At 52.8% G+C, this 21,169-nt stretch overlaps 1 protein-coding gene across 3 annotated transcripts in view; it reads left to right on the plus strand.

Annotated features, from left to right (window-relative positions):
- The window catches only part of ABR (ABR activator of RhoGEF and GTPase), a 178,573-nt gene that overhangs the window by 91,243 nt on the left and 66,161 nt on the right, over nt 1-21,169 (plus strand). For 2 of the 3 annotated variants that reach the window (XM_082443417.1, XM_082443418.1), the window contains exon 3: nt 15,615-15,713. In XM_082443417.1, the coding sequence (XP_082299543.1) occupies nt 15,615-15,713 (99 nt within the window). Of the gene's footprint in view, nt 1-6,038; nt 7,077-15,614; nt 15,714-21,169 lie in introns of those variants that run through there. The other variant, XM_082443419.1, reaches the window with a different exon arrangement.

Here is a 21,169-nt window from a genome sequence, read left to right on the forward strand (position 1 = left end):
TCCACCCAACCTGAACCCCTTGATTCATCTTCTTGGGAGACCCTTTGCCTTGCCCTTTAAGCCTCCTGGAGTCATTTCTACTCACTAAGTATTTTCTGAGCACCCACTTTATTTATTTATTTTTTAGGCTGCGCCACATGGCTCGCAGGATCTCAGTTTCCCAACCAGGGATTGAACCCGGGCCACGGCAGTGAAAGCCCAGAGTCCTAACCACTGGACTCCCAGGGAACTCCCTGAGCACCCACTTTTTACAAGAACTTGTTCTGGGTGCTGTGGGGAATTCGCATGAACAGGGGTTGCCCCTCACTCCCCCTACACACACACACACACACACACACACACACACACACACACACACACACACACACACACACACACACACACACAGTCCCTCAGTTTCAAGGCTTGAGAGATGTATTAATACAACATCCCAAGGAGGGAGCCATGTAACCTCAGGTGGGGGAATCAAGGAGGGGAGCATGGGGAGGCAGCCTCAGAGAGTAGGTAGTGTTCTGCCTGGGCACTGGTCAGGAAGGACATTCTAGATAAAGGGAGCTGTGTAAGTTCTGGAATGTGGGAAAACCTCTGGAGGTGTGAGAAAAGGAGAATGGTCGAGTGTGGCTGGGCTTTGGGTTCATTGGAAGATGTGGGAGGTGAGGCTGGGAGTGGGCTAGGGCTCCCCCCTCCTGCACTCCCCACACACCACCACCCCTGCCAAAGAAGAGGAGAATAGCTGGTGCCTGCCAAGGGCTCAACATGTGCCAGGCCCTGCCCCATGTGTACTAGTCCTCCCTGCAAACCTAGAGTTGGTGCTAGAATTATCCCCATTTTACAGATGAGGAAACTGAGGCCCAGAGAGTTTGAACGACTTGCCCAGGGTCACACAGCTGGCAAGAGGCAGAACGAGGATTCAAATCCAACATCCAGGAGAGTTTTTTTATTTGTTTGTTTTTGTTTTACTATATAAACAGTGTCATGTAGTGGCTTATATCCAACATTTGCTTCATGTAATTGACCTCTATATATGATTTGGAGTAACTTCTGCTATAGCAGAAAAAGGGAAGGCAGAGGGAGGAGGACGGCTATCAAGAAGATGATGAGTCTGATTCCATCTGCAGCTGTGGCTGACTCCACCTGCCCCCGGCACTGGCCCCTGGGGTCAGTTCTCATTGGCCCAGGGTCTGCTGAGCTCCAGAAAGTCTGGAGGTGGGACTTGAGCTCCTGCCAAGGAAGTTGGAAGGGCCAGGGATAGGCAGAGAGGAGGGAGAGGGGGCTCCAAGCCAGGTCAAGGCCTGGAGGTGAGAATGCACCTGGCCCTTTCATGGAACAGCAAACAGCAGAAGTTGTTGTCAACAGTTTGATCAGTTGAGTCATCAGCAAGGGCCCCACTGCCCTTGTTAGGGCTGACTTGGTGGCTTCCTGCTGGGTACAGAGTGAGCAGTGTTTTAGAAAGAGTAATCTGATGTCAGCAGGAGGGATGCACTGAGACACTGTCTGGCCACTCCCTGTAAAATTCTTCAGTGCCTGCCCGTAGCAATGCTGTCAAGGCCGTGCCTGACCTGACCACTTGACCTCTGCCTACCTCTGCAGCCTCATTACAACCCCCCAGCTAGAATGGGAGCTCTGCCATGGAGCTTTGTCAGTTTTGTACCAAAATGTTTGCTCATTGCAAACTGTAGTGCCTAGAACTGCGCCTGGCACATAAGAGATGCCTAATAAGTATTGGTTGAATGGATGAAGCCTTGCCACCCAGACTGAACTCATTTCATTATGCCTCATGCTGTCCTGTCTGCCCCTGAGTCCCCCTGGCATGGCTAATCCCTGTTCATTTTCAGGTAGGAGTTTTAATGTCACCTCCTCTGGAGAACCTTCTGTGACTCCCCCCTCTGCTGCATCAGATGTGTCTTCTGTCTTGTGCCCCCAGAGCTCACTCTACTTGCCCAATTATAGCACTTATCACACTTCTTTTTTTAATTTCTTTATTAAAAAAGAAAATAATTTTTATTTTTCCTGATTACATCACTGAAAATTCTAACTTTACAGGAACATATAATATGGAAAGTGAAAGTCTCCTTAAGTCTCATCCTACAGAGAGAATGTCTGTTAAGAGACATCTTCTTTTTCCATGTGAGATATTACATATATATATATATATATATATATATATATATATATATATATACACATATATGTAAAAAATACATTTTTCTCTGTGTATATATTATATATATACTTTTTTAAAAAATGGGATCATACTATTAATACTGTTATGCAATTTGCTCTGGTTATTTAATAAGTCTTGAACATCTTGCATATCAGTAATTAAAGACCTACCTCATTCTCCTTCATGACTGTATGCAGTGTTTCTTTTAACGGTTGTACCATAATTCACTTAGCCAGTCCCCTTCTGTTAGACATTTGGGCTGTTTCCAGTCTTTCACTGGTATAACCATCATTGCAGTGAACATCTTTGTACAAAGATCTTTGAGTCCTTGTAGAAATGTTTTTGCAGAAAAATTCCTTAAAGTGGAGGTGCTGACTCAGAGGGTGAGAACATATTAAGTCACAATACATATTTCCACGTTATTCTTTCTGGAAGAGTTGTACCTTAGCCCCAGAGTTCTGAGATTGTGCCCTTCCCCTGGCCCTGCCTTGGCTCGCAGTGGTCAGTCTGTCCCTGAGACCATCAGCCCCCACGGAGGTAGACAAAGCGTCCCACTTGTGGCTGTGTTCTGGATGTTAGCACAGCGCCTGGTGCATGGTGGGCAATGAAGAGATACTTGTTGATTGAGTGGGTAAGGGAATGAGAGGATGGAGAATGAGTGTGAGAGAAGGCTGTTGGGTTTGGGGAGAGTAAACTGTTGGTGGCTTGGAAAGCGTGGATTTGGCGGGTGTCTGAAATCTCAGTCCGTGCCCCTTGTTCATGGGGGAGTGGTTCCCGCCCACTTCTCCAAGTTCATCACCTGCCCCTTTTCTGTCCTCCAGCTGTGCTTCCTGGGGTTCCTTACAAAACATTTTCCTCCCTTTGCCTGGAAACCCTTCCCCTTTTTAAGATGCTGCTCAGAGGCCACGCTTCTGTGGAGCTTTACCTCTCAGGCAGGGTTAGTGCCTTTGTCCCATGTTCCCACTGTGTTGACCAGTGAGAACACTGCCTCATTTGTTGATATGTCCTTCACCCCCTGTGGGTTGAGAGCATGCTAACGGCAAGGCCTGTGTCTCGCAGATCTGTGTATTTGTAATGCCAGGCCTTCTCTACATATGAATGAACAGATGGATGGACAGGCGAGATCGGAAGTCAAAGTGGAATATTACTGTGGTTAACGTAGGTGTGAGATTCTACAAACCTTGGCTGGGGTGGTGGCTTTGGAAAAGGAAGAGAAGGAAGAACCAAGGGGACTCGGTAAAAGGGATGTGGGGCCTGAGGGAAGGAAGAGTCGCAAGATGGAGGCCCCACCAACAGAAGTGGAGAAGCCAGAAGGGGAAGCTGGTTTAGGGAGGGGGAAGGGTCGTTTGGTCTGGAGATGTGGAGCTGAGGGGCTGCTGATGGGACTTCCAAGTGAGGAGAACCAGCTGACAGCACAGATGTCACACTCCAGCAGAGCAAGATGTTGGAGCTGCAGATGGTGATGGGCTGCCATTGGCCTAGCAGTGAGAAGGGATGAGTTCTCCAAGGATAGAGAGGAGAGGGCTGCAGCCTGGTCCGAATGGGTGAAAAAGAAGGGCCGGCCTGAGCCAGAGCGATCACAGGCAGTATCAGCATGGCCACAGAAGCTGAGGGATTTAAGAGCGTCCAGGCTGCAGAGGCTGAGGAGGGGAGAAGGAGGCCTCTGACTTTGGAATAAGGCAGTTTGGAGGCCTTTGGAGCAGCTGCTTCTCTGGAGAGGAGGATCAGGAGCCAGGCGAAAGCAGGCAGAGTTGTAGGGGACGCAGGGAGGAAGCGCATGTCCAGGGCATTGGTAGGGGAAAGGCAGGGAACACCATTGGGACTTGTGAGTCACTTCCCTCCAGGGGCAGAACTGAGGGCCTCTGAGGGGAGTCTGTGTGCCCAGTGGAGATGGAAGGGCATTCAGATTACTCACTGGAATTTCCAGCCAACCCGGGGTGGGGTGGGGTGGAGTGGAGATGCCTTGGATGTTCAGGGAGCAGCTTCTGAGAGGTTTCAGGGTTTGGAAGAAGTGGGTGTCGATCCTGCCATGCTAGGTAGGGGCATGGGGAATGGAGACAGGGCTACTCTCGGAGACTCCTGAGGGCCCCTCATGTTCCTTTGGGCGGGGGAAGGGACACCGTGCAGGGGGGCCCTTGGACTGTTAGGCCCTTCTCCCATTACACCTGCTTGTCCGAGCGGAGGGGGCAGCCCATGCCGTGCACTCGGAGCCTGCAGGATGGGAGACAGACTGGCACAGAGCCCCGGGCTGGCACACTTGTGCCCTGGGGAATGCCAGGCCTGGTTGTTCCCAAGCGCTGGGAACAGCCTCACCCGCCCAAACCAAATGAGGAATTGTGGCTGAGAGGGCCCTTCAGATCTACCCTGGCTATTTATAACCCAGCCAGGGCGGGGACAGGGAAGAACCAGGGACTGAGGGAGAGGGCGGGTGTGGGGGGGGTTGTGCCTCTGGGGAACCCCATCAGCCCTGAGGCCCCAGAGAACCTACCCCAAATCCCTTGGTCTGCATTTCAGCTATGGTGACAGGGAGAAACCTTTTACTGGTGAGGACAGGTTTTCTGCTCTAATAGAATGGCAGGAGCCCCACCTAGAGCTCAGAACTTCCGCAGACTTTTTTGGGGAGTTGGGATAAGGAACCATGTCCATTCCTCTCCTTTTCCCTCCTCGCTCTTCCTCAACCCTCCACCCAGCTTGGAGGCTCAGCCAAGGGCCCTGTTCTCAGCTGAGATGCCCAGTGGGAAGGAGAGGTGATGAGCCCAGGTGGGCCTAGGATGGCACGCTGTTAACCCCCCCTTTGGAATGCATTTCCAAACGAGCTCCAAAGAGTTGGACTCTTCCCCCTGTGGCCATACAGTTGCCACCTGGCAGGGGATGTGCCATGTGCATAAGGAGGGCAGTGGTAGACACACGAGGCATTAATGGACAACTCAGACACTGTATCATTAAGAACCACACTGGCCGGTCTGGCAACTGTGTACTGGGAGAGACACTTGTGAGCTAGAAGCATTAGGATTTTGAGGAAATCCCTGACTAGAGACATGGTTTGGGGGCTGGTGGGAGATTGGGGGGATTGGCGTGAGTGGGGCTGGAGCTTCAGGGCTCATTACTCAGAATCCGGAGTTTTCACTTGATCTGTCTGGCTGGTGGCACCTATTATACAGGTTTGCAAAGATAAGTAGTGGGCTGGTCATGTGTGAAGCTGAATTTGATTCCAAGATGCCAGGTCCAGTGATGAAATGGGACAGAGGTGATATTCAAGGAACAACACCCCACCCCCCCCACACACCCCTCCCAACCTTCTCTCAGAGAAACACAACCAACTGCAAGAAGGCAGCAACCTTGTCTGTGGGCCTGATTCAGTGCACAGATGTGTTTCATTGAGACTGCATCATGTTTTGTTTTTTAAATATAATTTATCTGCCATCATTTTTAAATTGAGAGCTATCACCTAAAAATCCGGATTCCAGCTTCTCTTGAACAATCCAAGATGGGGCAACCTTGAGCCTGCACTGCCCCTGGCAGCCAGCAGCTGGAGCTGAGTGACAGGTTTTTCGGTTCACCTGGTCCCACCCTACCTGGCTCATTTCACTAACTAATCTTACCTGCACCCTCTTGGGTGCTGGAGTTGGCAACCTTTGCCCTAGGTGTTGTGAAAGAGCTTTTCCCAGCTGCTGCCCTTAAACTCCACCCCCATGAGTAGGTGGATTACATCTCTGGATGGGGCCAGGGGACCAGAGTGTGCACTTCACCCTCTGGATGGATTTACCTTCTGTAACCATGGAAGAAGCCAGGGGAAGCAGGCTGGGGGTGGGCAGGGCTGGCACTTGTGCTTCTTTCGTGGAGAGGCAGGTCAGGCCTCCTTTGCACAAAGCCTTGTTCCCTCAGCCACGGTGGCGATGCAAAGAAACTATGGTTTCTCACCAGGGCTTGGCCTCCCTTCCTCAAAGGTGTCAGAGCCTGAGGCGGAAGTGAGAAGGGGCTTGTCGGCATCCCAAGGTGACACCGAGGTTGGCCCAGCGGCCCGCGAGGCTGTGCGGGCAGCTGCTTGTCCGCTCCGCCCCCGCCTGCCCGCGGGGCCGGTGAGGGGCTGTAAATAAAGCCTGTCTCTGGGAAGCGGACCTCCCCCTGCGCCCGGCCCGGCTGCGGCCCCGTCGCCCCTCCTCCGCGCTCCCGAAGCCTCCGCCAGCCGGCTGGCCCGGCGACCGCAGAGAGGGAACGGCTCCACCTCGCCCGTCGAGTCGTGCATTTCCTGTGTCTTGAGAGCGAACGCGAACCTCCGCGTCCAGGAGGGCGGGATCTGTGGGGCCGGTGGCGGCGGCGGCGGCGGCGGCGGCGGGGCGCCCGGCCGGGCTGGGAGCGGCGGCAGGGAACGGGGCCCCGCCTGCCTGGAGAGCCGGCGCGCACGGCAGGAAGGGCCGCGGCGGCCGGCAGGGGCGCGCGGGCTCCGGTGACAGCCCTGGAATCGCGGCGGCGGCAGCGGCGGCGGAGCTCCCCGCGAGAGGCGGCCGGGGCCGCACGGACGCCCCGCTTCCCCTTTCTCCGGGAGGACCCGGAGCCGGCGGGCGGGAGAAGGCTCATAATGGAGCCTTTCATCGGCAGCCGGTGGCCGGGCGCCAGGACGGACTCCGGGGAGGCCCGCGTGCTGGTTTAGGCCTGCCCTGCACGCTCTTCCCGTCCCCGCCTGCCGGCCTCGCTCCCAGGCGCCGGCGGCCACGGCTGCCGCTGCCGCTGCTGGTGGGACCCTGCTTCCTGTTTGCCCTCCGCGGCTCCCGCTGCCATGGAAGAGGAAGAGGAGGCGATAGGCTTTTTGGACAAGGTCCTGGAGGATGAAGATGTGTTTCTCCTGGAGGAGTGCGAGCTGGGAACCCCGACCAGCCCCGGCTCAGGGTCCCCATTCTTGGTGGCTGTGAAGGTGGGAATGTGACACGCCCTGGATGCTTGTCGGGGGAGGGGGCAGGGCTCGCAGCTCTGACTGCCGAAGCCTGTGCGGCAGAAATGGCTGATTTGTGCACAGACCTTGTGGCCGAGTGGAAGCACCTCAGCCTGAGAGGGGCTGGCGCCTGCCTGCCAGGGGATGAGAGGGGCTGTGCTCTGGGCACAGCTGTTCCTGGGGGAGAGGCGCAGTGCCCGCCGCCTCCCCCTGGACCAGTTGTCCTCAGGGGGAGTGGCTGCTGGCTTTCCCCAGGCCAGTTGTGCAGAGGGCTTTCTCTGGCAGTGACATGAGTCCCCTGGTGGGCACGCCAGTGGTGTGAGCCTGCTGCCCCAGAGGAGCTGGCCGACGTGAAACTAGGAGGCCGTAATTCCTTGTTTCCATGGCAGCAGTGGGATAAGTGCACTTGTGAAGTTCAGGCCAAGGGAGCCACTCTCTTCCCAGCAAGTGGAATCTGGTGAATCTGGGCTAGGGCACGAGAGCATTTGGAGAGATGGAGAGCCAGAGGTCCCTGAACTTCCTTGAAGGGAAAGAATTGGATCAGCTGAAGAGGGGCGGTAACGGCTGGCTTGGAGGCAGGAGCCAGGTGGCTAGGCACTTTACCCAAGGTGGGCATAGGCAGGAAGCGTCTGCCGGGCCCCAGCCCACCGACTCTGGGGCTGTGGGCATTCTCGGCAGCAATGCCTCTGTTTAATCAGAGAAGTTGCCTCGAAGGTAGAGCAGGAGGGGAGCAGTTGCCTCAATCCCCTTCTCTTCACGCCCCCCCCTGCCCCCCCCACCCCGCCCCAGGGGCCGGGATCCCACTTGAAAGCACACCAGTGCTGCCTAAGGCGTGCACACCACACCGTCCTTCCTTTCTTTCACCTCTAACCTCAGTGTTTTGCTCACCTCCTCTCTGTTCTGTGGCTCGAAGGGAGGGCCAGTGAGAACGTATGGCAGGGAGTTCACAGACTGCAAGCCAGGCTGCCTAACAGAGAGCGCCCGTCTTGTGGGGTCCGAGCCTGTCTGCCCTGGCAGCACTGCACCCCAGAGGGCATGGTGCACGGAGCATTGTTCTGGGCGGGAGGCTGTCGCTGAGCCTCTCTGGGCGTCTTTGTCCCTCCTGTAAGATGGGGATCACTGCCCTCCTCCACCCGTGCTACAGTGTGGGTCAGAGGAGGAGCTAATGGAGGTAAAAATAGACTGCAGACCCACGGGTAGATGGCTGATGTGTGGAAGGGGTGGAGCGGTCGCTGTAGGCCCGGGTGTGGGGCAGAGAGGAGCCGTAACGGGAGGCTGGCAGTGGCTGGCGCCCCATCCCTGGTTTTCTCATCTGGTGCTAGCTCGGCACACTGGGGTAAGTCACATCTCTCATTGGGCCCCCAGGGCCTTACCCTTAGGGTCTGCCCAGCCATCCCAGGAACAGGATGGGGAAAAGTCTGGTTATGAACCAAGAGCACCTGCTGGGAGCTTAGTAGTGTGTGGGATGGGACCTCCGTGGGTTCCTAATGGCCCTTCTCTGAGACACCCTCCCCAGCACAGATGGGGTTCCACTCATATGCTGCCTTATGGGTCCTGCCTTACTCTGGACCTCTAGGCTGGCTTATACCGGGCTAGCCCCTATTTCATTCTGTTTGGAACTCTAGATGTCTGCCTCTCTCCTCCAGGGCAGGGCCCTCTTGCTTTCATTGTGAGTGCTGCACAGTGCTTGGTGTGTGGCTGGTGTCCAGTGGATTGGTGGAGTGAGTGAGGCTCCACGGGGCCCACACAGGGCGTACCATGTCCCTGGCCTTATTCCATCTCAGAGGTGTTCTAAGGAGGAAGCACACGGATACCAAAGGGGCTTGTGTGCACATCACACCTAAAAATGCTGTTCCTCCCAGAGCCCTGTGAGCGCCAAGATGGAGTCTTCCCCTCTACCTCGCCGCCTCAGTGTTCCCGGACCTGTCTCCAGCACTGGGGGGAGGGGCCCTTTCCTGAGTGTTGGGGGATTCCAAGCCCCCTGTCCCAGCCTGAACACGTCTAGGATGCCCTTCTCCTCTACTAGGCTTGGCCATCTATAGAGAGAGAAGACAAACAGAAAGCTCATTGATTCATTCCACAAACACTGTCAGGTTGTGTTCTATGCAAAGCAGGCTGCCTGGGGGAGGAGACAGGTGAACAAGGCTTGGTCCTTTCTCAAAAAGAGTTCACAGTTCAGGGTAAGGGGCAAGTGCCCAGATAATAGGAATATAATGAGAAAGTAGGCAGGGCCATGAGAGGGGTTCTGATAAAAGGGTACTAAATTCAGAGGAGGAGGGACCACTTCTCGTTGAGTCAGGGCTGGACTGGGCGCGTGTGTGTGCACGTGTGTGTGTGCACGTGTGTGTGCATGTGCACGTGTACATGTGTGAGGTCAGGGCTCATTTCTGGAGGGTGTGCTCCTGTCCTGGGCTGTGGACTGGGCACACTCCTGCATGGTAGACTCTTCTTGGCGGCTGGTAGAAGTCCAAGGCAGTTCTCTCTTTGCTATTACTTTACTTCAGGAGTACTTACCTTAAACAGTAGTCGTGTTCCTGAGCACATGTCCAGATGCCAGTCCTATAAATCAATCCTGTTTTCAGTGTAATTTCCGAGATGCTTCATCTTCCTGGGGGACAGATGTGAAGATGGCAGTGGTTTTCTCCAGAGCTGGAGCTGGAGCTTGCTATGTGTTTCAACCCACAGTCCCCTTTGAGGAGTTAATGGTCTATAAACTAATAATAATGTGAATACTGATAGCAGCATCACCTCCCCTCTGTAAAGTATTGTGTACATCCCCCAAATCTTTTTTTTTTAATATATCTTTCTTATTTTTTTTTAAATTTTATTTATTTATTTATTTTTATTTATGGCTGTGTTGGGTCTTCGTTTCTGTGCGAGGGCTTTTCTCTAGTTGCAGCAAGTGGGGGCCACTCTTCATCGCGGTGCGTGGGCCTCTCACTATCGTGGCTTGGCTTGTTGCAGAGCACAGGCTCCAGACACGCAGGCTCAGTAATTGTGGCTCACAGGGCTAGTTGCTCCGTGGCATGTGGGATCTTCCCAGACCAGGGCTCGAACCCGTGTCGCCTGCATTGGGAGGCAGATTCTCAACCACTGCGCCACCAGGGAAGCCCACCCCAAATCTTTCGTATGATTCTATTTAAAGGTACCTAGGGCTGATAGGGGCCTTGCTATATAAAGGCTGCTATTTAAAGGAACTCATTTGTCAGGAATTTTAAAATCCTTTTGTAATGCAGATTAACCCTTCAGGTTAATTCTGTGCCAATTTTTAATGGATTATCTGAACCACCTGTGTTTCTTTTTCACTTGTCCAGGTCTCTGCTCCCTCCGTGTGCAGTGATGGCCATGCCTGTGTCCCCCACTTAGGTTTCTTCCCGAAGTGTGGGCCACATATGAGATGATTTGAGAGATGATTTTAGGTGGCACCTGGATATATATTTTGCACTTTAATAGTTAGGCGTAAATTTTAATGTAACTTAGAAAAAAATAGGGACTTCACTGGTGGTCCAGTGGTTAAGACTCCGCGCTTCCACTGCAGGGGGCACGGGTTCCATCCCTGGTCAGGGAGCTAGGATCCCACATGCCGCGTGACGCAGCCAAAAATAAAAATAAAAAAATGACTTGCACGTCTTTCCTGGGATTTCAAATATAATGCTTGGGATAAGGCTGTGCTTTTAAGAAGCCAGTTGTTGTAAAGAACAGTATTAAGTAAATAATAGTGCCTGTGGTATGTATGACAGAACTGCAAAGGTGTGGGATGTGAATAGCTGAACTTTGAAAACACTGCTGGACCCCATGGGACCTGCCTGCAGCTTCAGACAGCAGGGAGCCCAGAATATGGAGATCTACCCTTTAGGAGGGTCCCCCAGCAGTGCCCGCCCCACCCCCCACTCTATTCTGCTGAGGAATTAGCTGAAAGAGACCTCCCTGGTGCCTAGGGCTGGGGAGAGGAGAGAATGGCTGGGTTCCCTGCATCGACTCAACTCAGGGAGGGGCCAGCTGTCCTGAGGCTGAGGCTGATACCTGGCATGGACATAGTGCCTAGACCCAGTGGCATCCGCTCTGACCAGCCCCCCACCCCCACCCCCGGGGTGCTCCTTGCAAACTGGTGTGGCCCGTGGACTGAATTCTACTGTCTACGGAGCTGCTTGGCCTAAGGCTCTGAATTGCAAGTGGCCCTGCCTGTTCAGCCCACATTGTTGTCTTGGAGGAGATCAAGGCTCCTGGAGAGAGTCTTGACTTGGTCTGGAACCAAACCTTTGGAGACTTTATTTAGCCTCGACGGTAGAAGACCAGGCCAGGCCAGAGCCAGCTAAGCCTTACTTGCAGATACTGTCCCTACCAGAGTGACTTGGCCTCTTGGATTTGAGGCCTCAGGCTGACACTTTCAGCCCAGCAGATTATGTAAAATGCTGGGCATGAACAAGCCCCCCGTGGCTGCTGCATTTCGTAAGCTCCAGTTGGGGAGGAAGTGGGGACAGTGTCACTCAGATGGCAGCTTCCTTGTGCTGCAGGACTGGCAAGCAGCGTGGCACGGGCTCTGGGGGCCCTGAACTCCGGAAAACTCCCTTCCCTGGGGATTCTGGGTGTGTGGGCACCTCTGGAAGGCTCTTTGGGGGCAGAGACTGTCTCCTTCACTTGTCTTCCCAGTGCCGGGCACATGGCGGGGAATGAGTGAATGGATGTTGAGCCCTGGTGTGTTATGGGATAAGAATAGCTCCAGGAGGATTGAAGAAACAATTGTGAATTTCCAGGTAATTCCAAGCCAGGAACAGGTGGGGTCTGAGGAAAGTGAAGATGGACGAGGTTTTGGGCGGTAACTGACAACAGGCCACCTGGTGGTAAAATGCACAGAATTTAATTTCACATCCTTTCCCATCACCTCCACCCCCATGCCGGCCAAAATGTCAGGGTGAATGTGGCCCAGAGTGGGGACTCTTGGGGGTGACTACTTACTGCCTTTTGGGGGGTTCTTTCAAGATTGGACTCTGAGGTTGGAGTCTCATGAGGAGTGGGTCCTGCTGCAATGGGCTGTCCCGGGGCCTAACACAAGGGTCTGTGCTCATGCCAGGGTGGGTGAAGGCTTGGTGGGGCTGTGAGTCACCCCGTCTTCACCCTGGTCCTGGTCCAGCCAGCTCTACAGTTAAGCTCACGTTGTGCCCCCAAGTGACTTCCCTGAGAGGGTGTTTGCCAGGCTCTCAGGCAAATCCCCAGTTGGCAGGGAACGGGAAGGGAATGGGGCACAGGAGGGGAGCGCTGGCCCCCAACATGGAGGGCGAGTTCCCATTTGTCAGGCTGGGGAAGCAGCAGGTCTGACCTCGACCTCCACTTCCACCTCCAGGGCTGCGAGCCGTGCTCCGAGCTCCGGTCTCGTTCCTTGGAGGGGGTGCTGCCTGCCTGCGATGCCCACAGCTCTGGGCAGCTGGCAGTTTCCACTCTCTGTGCCTCAGAGGGATAATGATCACACCTTCTAGACTGTGGGATTCCAGTGAGTTAATCCACGGAAAGTGCTTAGAACAGTGCCTGGTACTTGTGAAGCCATCAATAACTAACCATTGTCTTCCCCTAAAGCTTGGCATCCATACTGGTCTCCTAATGCTGCCGAAAACAAATTACCACACATTTAGTGGCTTAAAACAACACAGATTTATTCTCTTACAAGTCTCAAGGGTCAGCAGGGCTGCATTCCTTCTGGAAGCTCTAGGGAAGAGAACCTGTTTCCTTGCCTTTTCCAGCTACTAGAGGCCCCCTGCATTCCTTGGCTCATGGCCCCATCCTTTGCCTTCAAAGCCAGCAGTGTAGCATCTTTCAGTCTTGCACTCAATATCTCCCCGTCCCCTTCCGCCTCTCCCTCTCCTTCTGTGGGCTCCATCCCTCCATAGCCTTTTCTCTTGCCTCCCTCTCACAAGGACCCTTGTGATTACATAGGGTCCACCTGATAATTCCCAGGATAATCTCCCCACATAAAAATCCTTAACTTAATCACATTTGCAAAGTCTCTTTTGCCGCATTAGGTGACATAGTCACAGGTTTTGTGGATTAGGAGGTGGACATCTTTGGCAGGACCTTGTTCTTCTATCACAGGATTGGATTACATTTCAGAGACTCTGGGAGAGGCAGCCTCCGGCACAAATTGCTAACTGGTTTGCTGATGGAAGGTCAAGGGTTAAGTCCTTTACCTGGGGAAAGGGCAGGACAGCCTGTGAGAACATGCTGGGGTGGCCATGCAGCAGGGGGAAAGCAGCTCTCCTTCAGACTTAGGAGATTTCTGGTAGCTTCAGACACTCTCCCAGCTTATGCTAAGGGTGTGCATTTGATGCCCAGAGAGGGGTCTGTTTGAGATTCCAGTTAATCATCCGAAGCTTGAAAAAGGAACAAGAGAGTGAGGAAATCATCAGAGCAGTGGACGAGACCAGAATTTGGTGTTCGAGGACCTGCAGGGGAATCCCAGCTCTGCCACTTTGTGGCTGTGTGATTCTAGGCTAGTCCCCTCCCTCTTTTAATTCTTATTTGTTTGTTTCCATTCGTATAATGGAAAAATATAGTACCTCCCTCAGGGAGGTATTTGAGAGAGGGATGAAACTAAATGAGAGAGTGGAAAGGACTTACAAGGCTTAATAAATGGCAGGTGCCCACATGTTAGGGACATCACGTGGTGCTGGGCTTTAGGGGTGTCCAGAGGAGCGTGACGCAGGTGCTTCAAAGACCCTACAGAATCACCGGGCAGGTAACAAGATAGGGCACGCGTCAGGTGCTGCGGCGGTGCCACAGATTCTGACACAAGAGCTGACACTGCAGGCCAGAGGCTTCAGCTGTGTCTTCAGGAGAGAAGAGCCCATGTGGGAGAAGGCATTTTAGGCAGCAGGGACGGTGAGAACCAAAGTTCAGAGGCTGGAACATTCCTGGCATGTTGGGAAGGCAGAGATCTGATGGCTGTTGGGGAGATTGGACAAGTTGGGAGAGGCACTAGGAGCCACTGCAGGTGTTTAAGGAAAGAATATGCTGAACCCCCATCACACTTTATAGTCATGTATTTATATTTACTCGGCTTTTGTTTATTTTGTTTGTTTTTTAACATCTTTATTGGAGTATAATTGCTTTACAATGGTGTGTTAGTTTCTGCTGTATAACAAAGTGAATCAGCTATACATATACATGTATCCCCATATCTCCTCCCTCTTGCGTCTCCCTCCCACCCTCCCTATCCCACCCCTCTAGGTGGTCACAAAGCACCGAGCTGATCTCCCTGTGCTCTGCGGCTTTGGCTTTTGTTTTTTAACGTCTTTCTTTCCCACTAGATTATAAGCCACATGGGCATAGGAGCTACTGAATGCTTGTTTCCCATTGTATCTACAGGGTCTGGTGGGCATTTGTTGAATGAATAAATCAATGAGTGAAGAACCTACTTGAGTCCCCCAGTAATCACATTTTGCAGTATTAAGTCTTTGACAAGCCTCAGGTGTAGGGTGGCGTTCTGGGAAGGTTGATGTGGCTCTGGTGAGTGGAGCGGAGGCAGGAGAGAGCGGCACTTGGAATCCGGTGGGGAGTGGGATGCTGTGGGTCTCTGCCACAGCAGAGGACAGGGTGGAGCAGAGGGGAGAATCCTTGCAAGAGACGAACAAGGACGCTTTGAAGAGCTTGGGGACACAGTGTGGCAGCGGAGGGGGAGAGAGGAGGAAGAGGAGGCCAGGAATGACTTGGGGATCTTAGGTGACAAGAAGAATTATACGTCTTTTCACTCAGGAAAAGTTTTCAAGCACTTTCTCTGTGCCAGGCACTGTGCTAGTTGGTGGCCACTCAAGGCTAAATGGGGTATGATCTCCACCATAGAGGAGAAGGAATTCTGGAGGGAGGCGGAGGCCTGTTGGCGTCTGTGCCTTACGCAGTCAGGCAGTCAGGAAATGCTGGCGGGGGTCGGGGGTACAAGGGGTAAAGTTGATGGCCCACAGCCAGCACCTTCCATTGTGGGATTGAACCCCCAGGGACAGGAAGATATAGTCAGAGGTGTAGCTGGAAGGCCACTCGGCCGGGGTCCCATGCCCATTTCCATCCCATCCTCTCTATCACTACTCCTCTCTCTTTATACATCACTTCCGCTGGGCACTTCATCTGGCCCCTGCTGTGCCCTCCATGTGACCATGCCCTGCCTCAGTCATGACTCTGATTTCCCTTCTTAACTGTCTGTATCCCATACCCCCCCCCATTAAACTGCTCCCACACATGGGGTCAGGTTCTTTTTTATCTTGCTCACTATTATAAGGTTGAATAGGTGGATGGCTACAAATAAGGAAATGTGGGGGAAAAAAGGATGGGAGAGGATTAAAGCAAGACATTAGCAGTAGGAGTAAGGGTGATTGCTTTTCCTTTTATATTTCTGTATTTTACAAATTTTCTATAATAAGTATTTGGCTTTTATCCCCTGCAAAAGTGTTAAAGAAGAGAAAAAAGGCAAGAAAACAGGCTGCTCAGGATTTTGGTCTCCTTTCTCATGAGCTGTTGGCTTTTGATCTGCTTTTACAGGTGGAAGCAGGGAAAGGCCTGGAGATGAGGAAGCTGGTTCTCTCGGGGTTCCTGGCCAGTGAAGAGATCTATATTAACCAGCTGGAAGCTCTGTTGCTGGTGAGTGTATACTCTGGGGCCTTTGTGCTCTAAAACTGCTTTTGGAGTTGGAGAGGGAGGGGGACCTGGACCAGTCCTTCCCAGGGGCGGGGTCTGTGGTACTACTCTGCCTATGGCTTGGCAGCCAAGGTCATTGAAAAGGCCTCTCAGCTCCGATTCTCCATTACCTGCCCTGGGAAAGATAGAAGAAGAAGCACCACCTGGTTGGGGGTGGCAGACACTCCATCATCCCTGACTATAGTGCAGGCATTACTAATGGATCACAGTTTTCTGTCCAGGTGGGGTCTTAGCCTCCGACTCCAGCTGGTACTCTGGGCAATCTCAACCAGTCAATCACGTTGAGACCTCTTTGTCATCCCTAGTCCCGTTCCTTCCTTCTCCCTGGAATAGTTAACCATTCTCACCATCCTGAGGCCCTCTGGCAGGAAATGTGAGTTGAAGGGCTGTCTGTATCGTTCTGAGAAGCTCTGAGGCATTAGACAGGCTGCCACCTTCTGTGAATGTGCCTTAGTTTCCTCTCCAAGACGGAGGCGTTGTTGTGAGAATGGGACTGAGAGGGGAATAATACAATGTTTTCAAAAGGTAAAAGTAACCACACAGATATAAGATGTTTTTGCCTCTGAAGAAAGTGCATATTAGATGCGTCTGGATACTTACTATGCAGAGTGATTGTGGCACGTAAAGTTCTCTTCCCTGGGTGTTGCGCAGTCTGAGACATCAGCTGATATCAGAAAAAGGAGGGATAAGAAAGGTAGATGTAAATCAGTAGAAAGTCATTCTTACAAGAATTGTAAGATACGCATTTATGTACTTGCTGCGATATGAGGTATTGTCACCTGGTGTCCCAGGGGACTTGGCATTTATTACCCCAGGAGTAACTATTGAGATGTGTAGCTGCTTTGTAACACACTGGGATGAGTTGGTGGTCGATCTCACTGGGAGTTTGTTGGTCTGCACAGTCATTTTATCAAGGGAGGAACAGTTTGGCAGGTCCATAAGGACTCCGGTCTGGGGCCAGAACTAGGGCAAGACTTGACGCTGCCATTAATAGTAGACTTATTGCCCTGTCTTTCAAACTGTGCAACTTAACCATTAGTGGGCAGTGTAATCAGTGTAGCGGGGTGAACCAGCATTTTAAAACAAATGAGAAAGAAAATGTCGGCATGCATCCCATGTAGTAAGAATAAGTACTATTTCATGCAACTTTTGGCTTGTGTGGCTATGTGTATGTATGTACTGGGCCACATGCTTTCTTACATGCGTTGTCGGTTTTCAAAACCACTGGTGGGACTTCCCTGGCGGTCCAGTGGCCAAGACTTCGCACTTCCAATGCAAGGGACAAGGGTTCAATCCCTGGTTGGGGAACTATGATCCCACATGCTGTGCGGCGCGGCCAATAAATAAATACATAAATAATTTTTTTAAAAAAACGGCTTTGGGCAAGCCATGGGTAACCTTCTTGAGCCTCAGTTTCCTCATCTGAAGATGAAAACAATGCCATTACCTTCTCTCTCTCCTTCATGGGGTTGAGAAAATCAGGTGATCCTTTTGGGGACCTAGTACAGTGCCAGGTACTTAGACACTGAAATATTATCCGAAGGAAGGAGGACAGATAGATGAAATACACCTTATAAACTATGAATTGCTGTGCCCAAGCAAAGGGGCATAGTTGTCATTACTTAAAGGATGCATATTTGAAAGAAGTTCAAAGGAACCAGACTGCCTGGCTTTGAATCCCTGCTCGACTGCTTACTAGCTGTAGACCTTCAGCAGATTAATGAACCTTTGTGCCTCATTTTGTCCACCAGCAAACTGGGTATACTAATATTAGTACTCTCTTCATGGGGTTGTTGTGAGGGTTAAGTGAGTTTGCAGGGGAAGGTCTTAGAGCCTGAGTGTGAGCAGATTCTATTATTTTCTCCTGTTCTGGGAAAGAGCGCAGGTTAGTGCCTGTTTGTTTCTATCAACCCACCAGTTCCCTGAAGGAAGGGGAGGTGCATGTTCCCATCAGAAGCGTGCCCCTCTTAGATTCCAGCTCGGTTCTCATCTGTCACTGGGCCTAATTTGAGTTCCATTTGTCTGGGTAAAGATAACAGATTTAGGGGCCAAGACACTCCCTCCCTGCCTGCCTTTCTAACAGCTCATGCTCTCAAGGCAAAAACTGTGAGGCTGAGGCTCCCAGTCCTGGGGTGTGACCCAGGGTAGGTCCCTCCTCTTCCCCCCAGCTTGTTCATCCTGGCTTGGTCCTTTCTGGAGCAAAGGCAAGAGCTAGGGAGGGACAAGCCAGGAGGCCTGGTCTGCACCTGGAGGCCCCCCCGGAAGAGGGGGCAGGACCCTCCACGGCCACGGTCTCAGATGATAAGCCTCAGGGATGAGGAATCCAGCCCTCCTCTCTCTCCTGGAGCTGGGGGCCCTTCCCAGCTACCCAGCAGCTAAGCCCTTTGCTCTTTGGGGTGATCTGACAAAGGCGTTCAGAGAAGAAAACCTGTCTTCCCCAGCTCCCTCTGCCTCCCACGCCCAGCTCTCCTTCTTGCCACCCTACCCCCATTCCCGCAGCTCTTCTCCTGAGTGTTTGTTCTCAGTTTCACACTTCCTGATACGCAGACAGCTGGGCGTGTGTAGCCTGGACTGTGGACACACAGACGCAGACAGGGAGGCCACACAGGAGGCTCTGCTCCCGCCGCCTGGGTTGCTGGCTGGGCAAGGTTTGGTAACCCTCCAGAAACCTCCAGGTTCCTGATGGGCTCAGATGACAAGGGAAGAGGCTCTGGGAGCTGGGGCTGAGGTGGGGAGTGGAGGAAGGGGGGCAGACCAAATGCACATAATTCTGCAAGTCTCCCCAGGCTGCAAGTGAGCTGGGTGCTGCCTCTGGCCTGCCTTTGCCTTCAGCACCTTCCAGCCCTGGGTCCCACCTGGCCCTCCTCTCTTAGACTCTCCTTCTGGAGTTTGCTTTATTCCTTACCTGTAAGATAGGTTCAGGACACTCCCCTGACCCCTCCACCCCCGCCCCCAGCCTGTGGTGATAGTTAACAAAGGTGCATGTGGCAGCCTCCAGGCCTCTTGGGATAGGAGGTAGAGGAAGTGGGCCGATTTCTTTCCCTGGTTTCGAAAGGCAAAAGGCAACTTGCTGGGGGACAGAAGAGACAAATGACAGTGTGAAGTCCTAAAAGGAGTTCGAACCTGCCTGGCCCGCCTTCCTGAGGGGCACTTCACGGGACGCCAGAGCCAGAGTTAACTCTAATAAAATGGGGAACTGGTGCCCCGTCCTCTGCTGCAGGATTCTGGGAAGAGGGAGGGGTAGCTGGTGTGCTGTCTCAGGAGAGCAGGGCTGCCTGTGCCTTTCTGCTGCCCTCCCCGCCCGAGGCCTATTTTCAGGGCTTCACCAGATAAAAATAACTGCCTCTAAGGGTCTCAGGCCAGCTAGGGGCACGCACCCAGCACTTTCCCTTCCCCCAAAGGCCCCCAACCTTGTCCTGAGAACTAACGGCCTGATGCCCCAAGCGCAGTCCCTGTCTGTGTGACCTGCCCCTGGTGAGCACCGGCGCTTCCCCTTTTGCAGACAGAGTGGGACTTTAGGAGGAAGCACAGCAGTTGTGTCTTGTCCCTGCATAGGCCTGAGTGCTTCCCCAGCAGCTTCTGAGCAATCCTGACCCCCCCCTTTCTTCCCCAGGACTGTTCTCTCCTATTTCCTTTATTCCCCCCGGGTGGGGATTGCACCCCGGCTGGGACAGGGACTCCGCGGTGACTTGGACCCTCCCCTGGACCTGGGTAGATAGAGGTAAAAAGGATAAAGTCTGACTGATCCCAAGGGCCAGCTCTGTATCCTTCACGGAACATCGGGAGGCGTGAGCTCAATGTCGCTGCCCACCTGGGGTGGGGAGAACATTCTTCCTTTCTCCTGGCCCCGGTTCCCTCTGTGTCCCTGCCTGGCATGCCTCCCCAGGCCCCAACCCTCCACTTATTCTGATATTCCCTCTGAGGCCCTTTCCCATCACCTCCTCTGTGAAGCCCTCTCCGAGCTGTGCCAGTTGGTTGGTACTTACAGTCCAAGTCGAGTAATAAGTGTTTCTTGCTTTGTCCACGAAAATGTTTCATTTGTGTTGGTCCAGTTTACCCAGATAGATTATAACGTTGTCCAGAGCAAGGAGCATGAGTCATGAAAATAATCTCCTAAAGGGAAAATTGGACCCCGTCACCCCCCTGTTTCAATCCCTCCAGGGAAAGCCAGGTCATTACATGGGCTTAAAAGCCGCATTCCTTCCCCCTGTGTGATCTGGCCTCTGCTCACCCCTCCAGCCCTCCTTTAGGGCCCTGCTCGCCAACCCCCTTGCTCGCAGCACACCGGCTCACTGGCTTGCTTCCAGCTCCTCTCTCTCCCCAAGCTATTCCCACCTTGGGACCAGGCATTGAGGAACTCTGCCTGAAATCCTGTCCCCTTTGCCCCCATGCTTCCATTTCAGGTCAATGTCTCCTTCTTGTCCTTCAGCAGGACATCCCCTTCTTATTTCCTTCATTGCACTTATGTGTGATTTTGTGTTTGATTGTTTCCTTGTGTTTTGTTTGTCTCCCCTACTAGATGGGAAGCTCCATGGGAGCAGTGATTAGTGAATCACTGAATACCCCCTACACCCCCTGGTCTGGCCTTACATGGGCACTTGGTCCATTATTTGTGGGGTAAATAGTAATAATAGTAGCAGCTAACATTTATTGATTGCCCTCTACGTGCCAGGCACATACTCAATATTTTAGATAAATTATGGCTTTTGATCTTCCCATCAGTGTTCTTGAGAAGGTAATATTATCCCAGTTTCACAAATAAGGCTGCTGAGGCCCAGAGATGCTAAGTGACTTGCCCACAGCTATTAAGCGGCAGAATTGGGACTCTGGCCCACACTGCCTGGCCTGCACCAGGTCGAACCCCAGCCTGCTTTCCTAGCAAAGGGCTGGACATTAAGGCCTCATTGGTTCCAGCACTGAGAGGGTCAGAGGAGGACTTCTGCTTTTTCCTGCCTTCATCATCACGTCTGGATTTTTTAGAGCTGGGAGGACAGGGGAGCCAGAAGTCAGAGCATTGTCTGGGTTTTTAAGTAGATGGGACTTCCCCTTGTGGACAGACAGATGGGAGGAGAGAGTGAAGCCTGGCTGGACATCCGGCTGCTGTGGCTGGCTCGAGCTGGGGGTCTTCTCTCAGGGTGAGCCAGCGGTAACTTCGGCCTCCCTCAGTGGACGTTTCCCTGCAGCCCAGCATTGAGTCACCCATTCTCTGCTAGAATGCTTCTCTTGTCGAAAGCTCGCTACCTAATCCTGTGAGATAGTGGGGGGCGGCTCTAGTGAGCCCATACCTGCGCCTGCAACGTCTCCTTTCTGCCCGCTGGGTCTCCAGAATGACCCAGACTAAGTCAAAGGCCTCTTTCCACACAGCACTTTATCTTCACAGTAGACGAAGGACACCAGCC

The sequence above is a fragment of the Balaenoptera physalus genome (genome assembly GCF_965194825.1).
Source record: "Balaenoptera physalus genome assembly, chromosome: 20".
Lineage (NCBI taxonomy): Eukaryota > Metazoa > Chordata > Mammalia > Artiodactyla > Balaenopteridae > Balaenoptera > Balaenoptera physalus.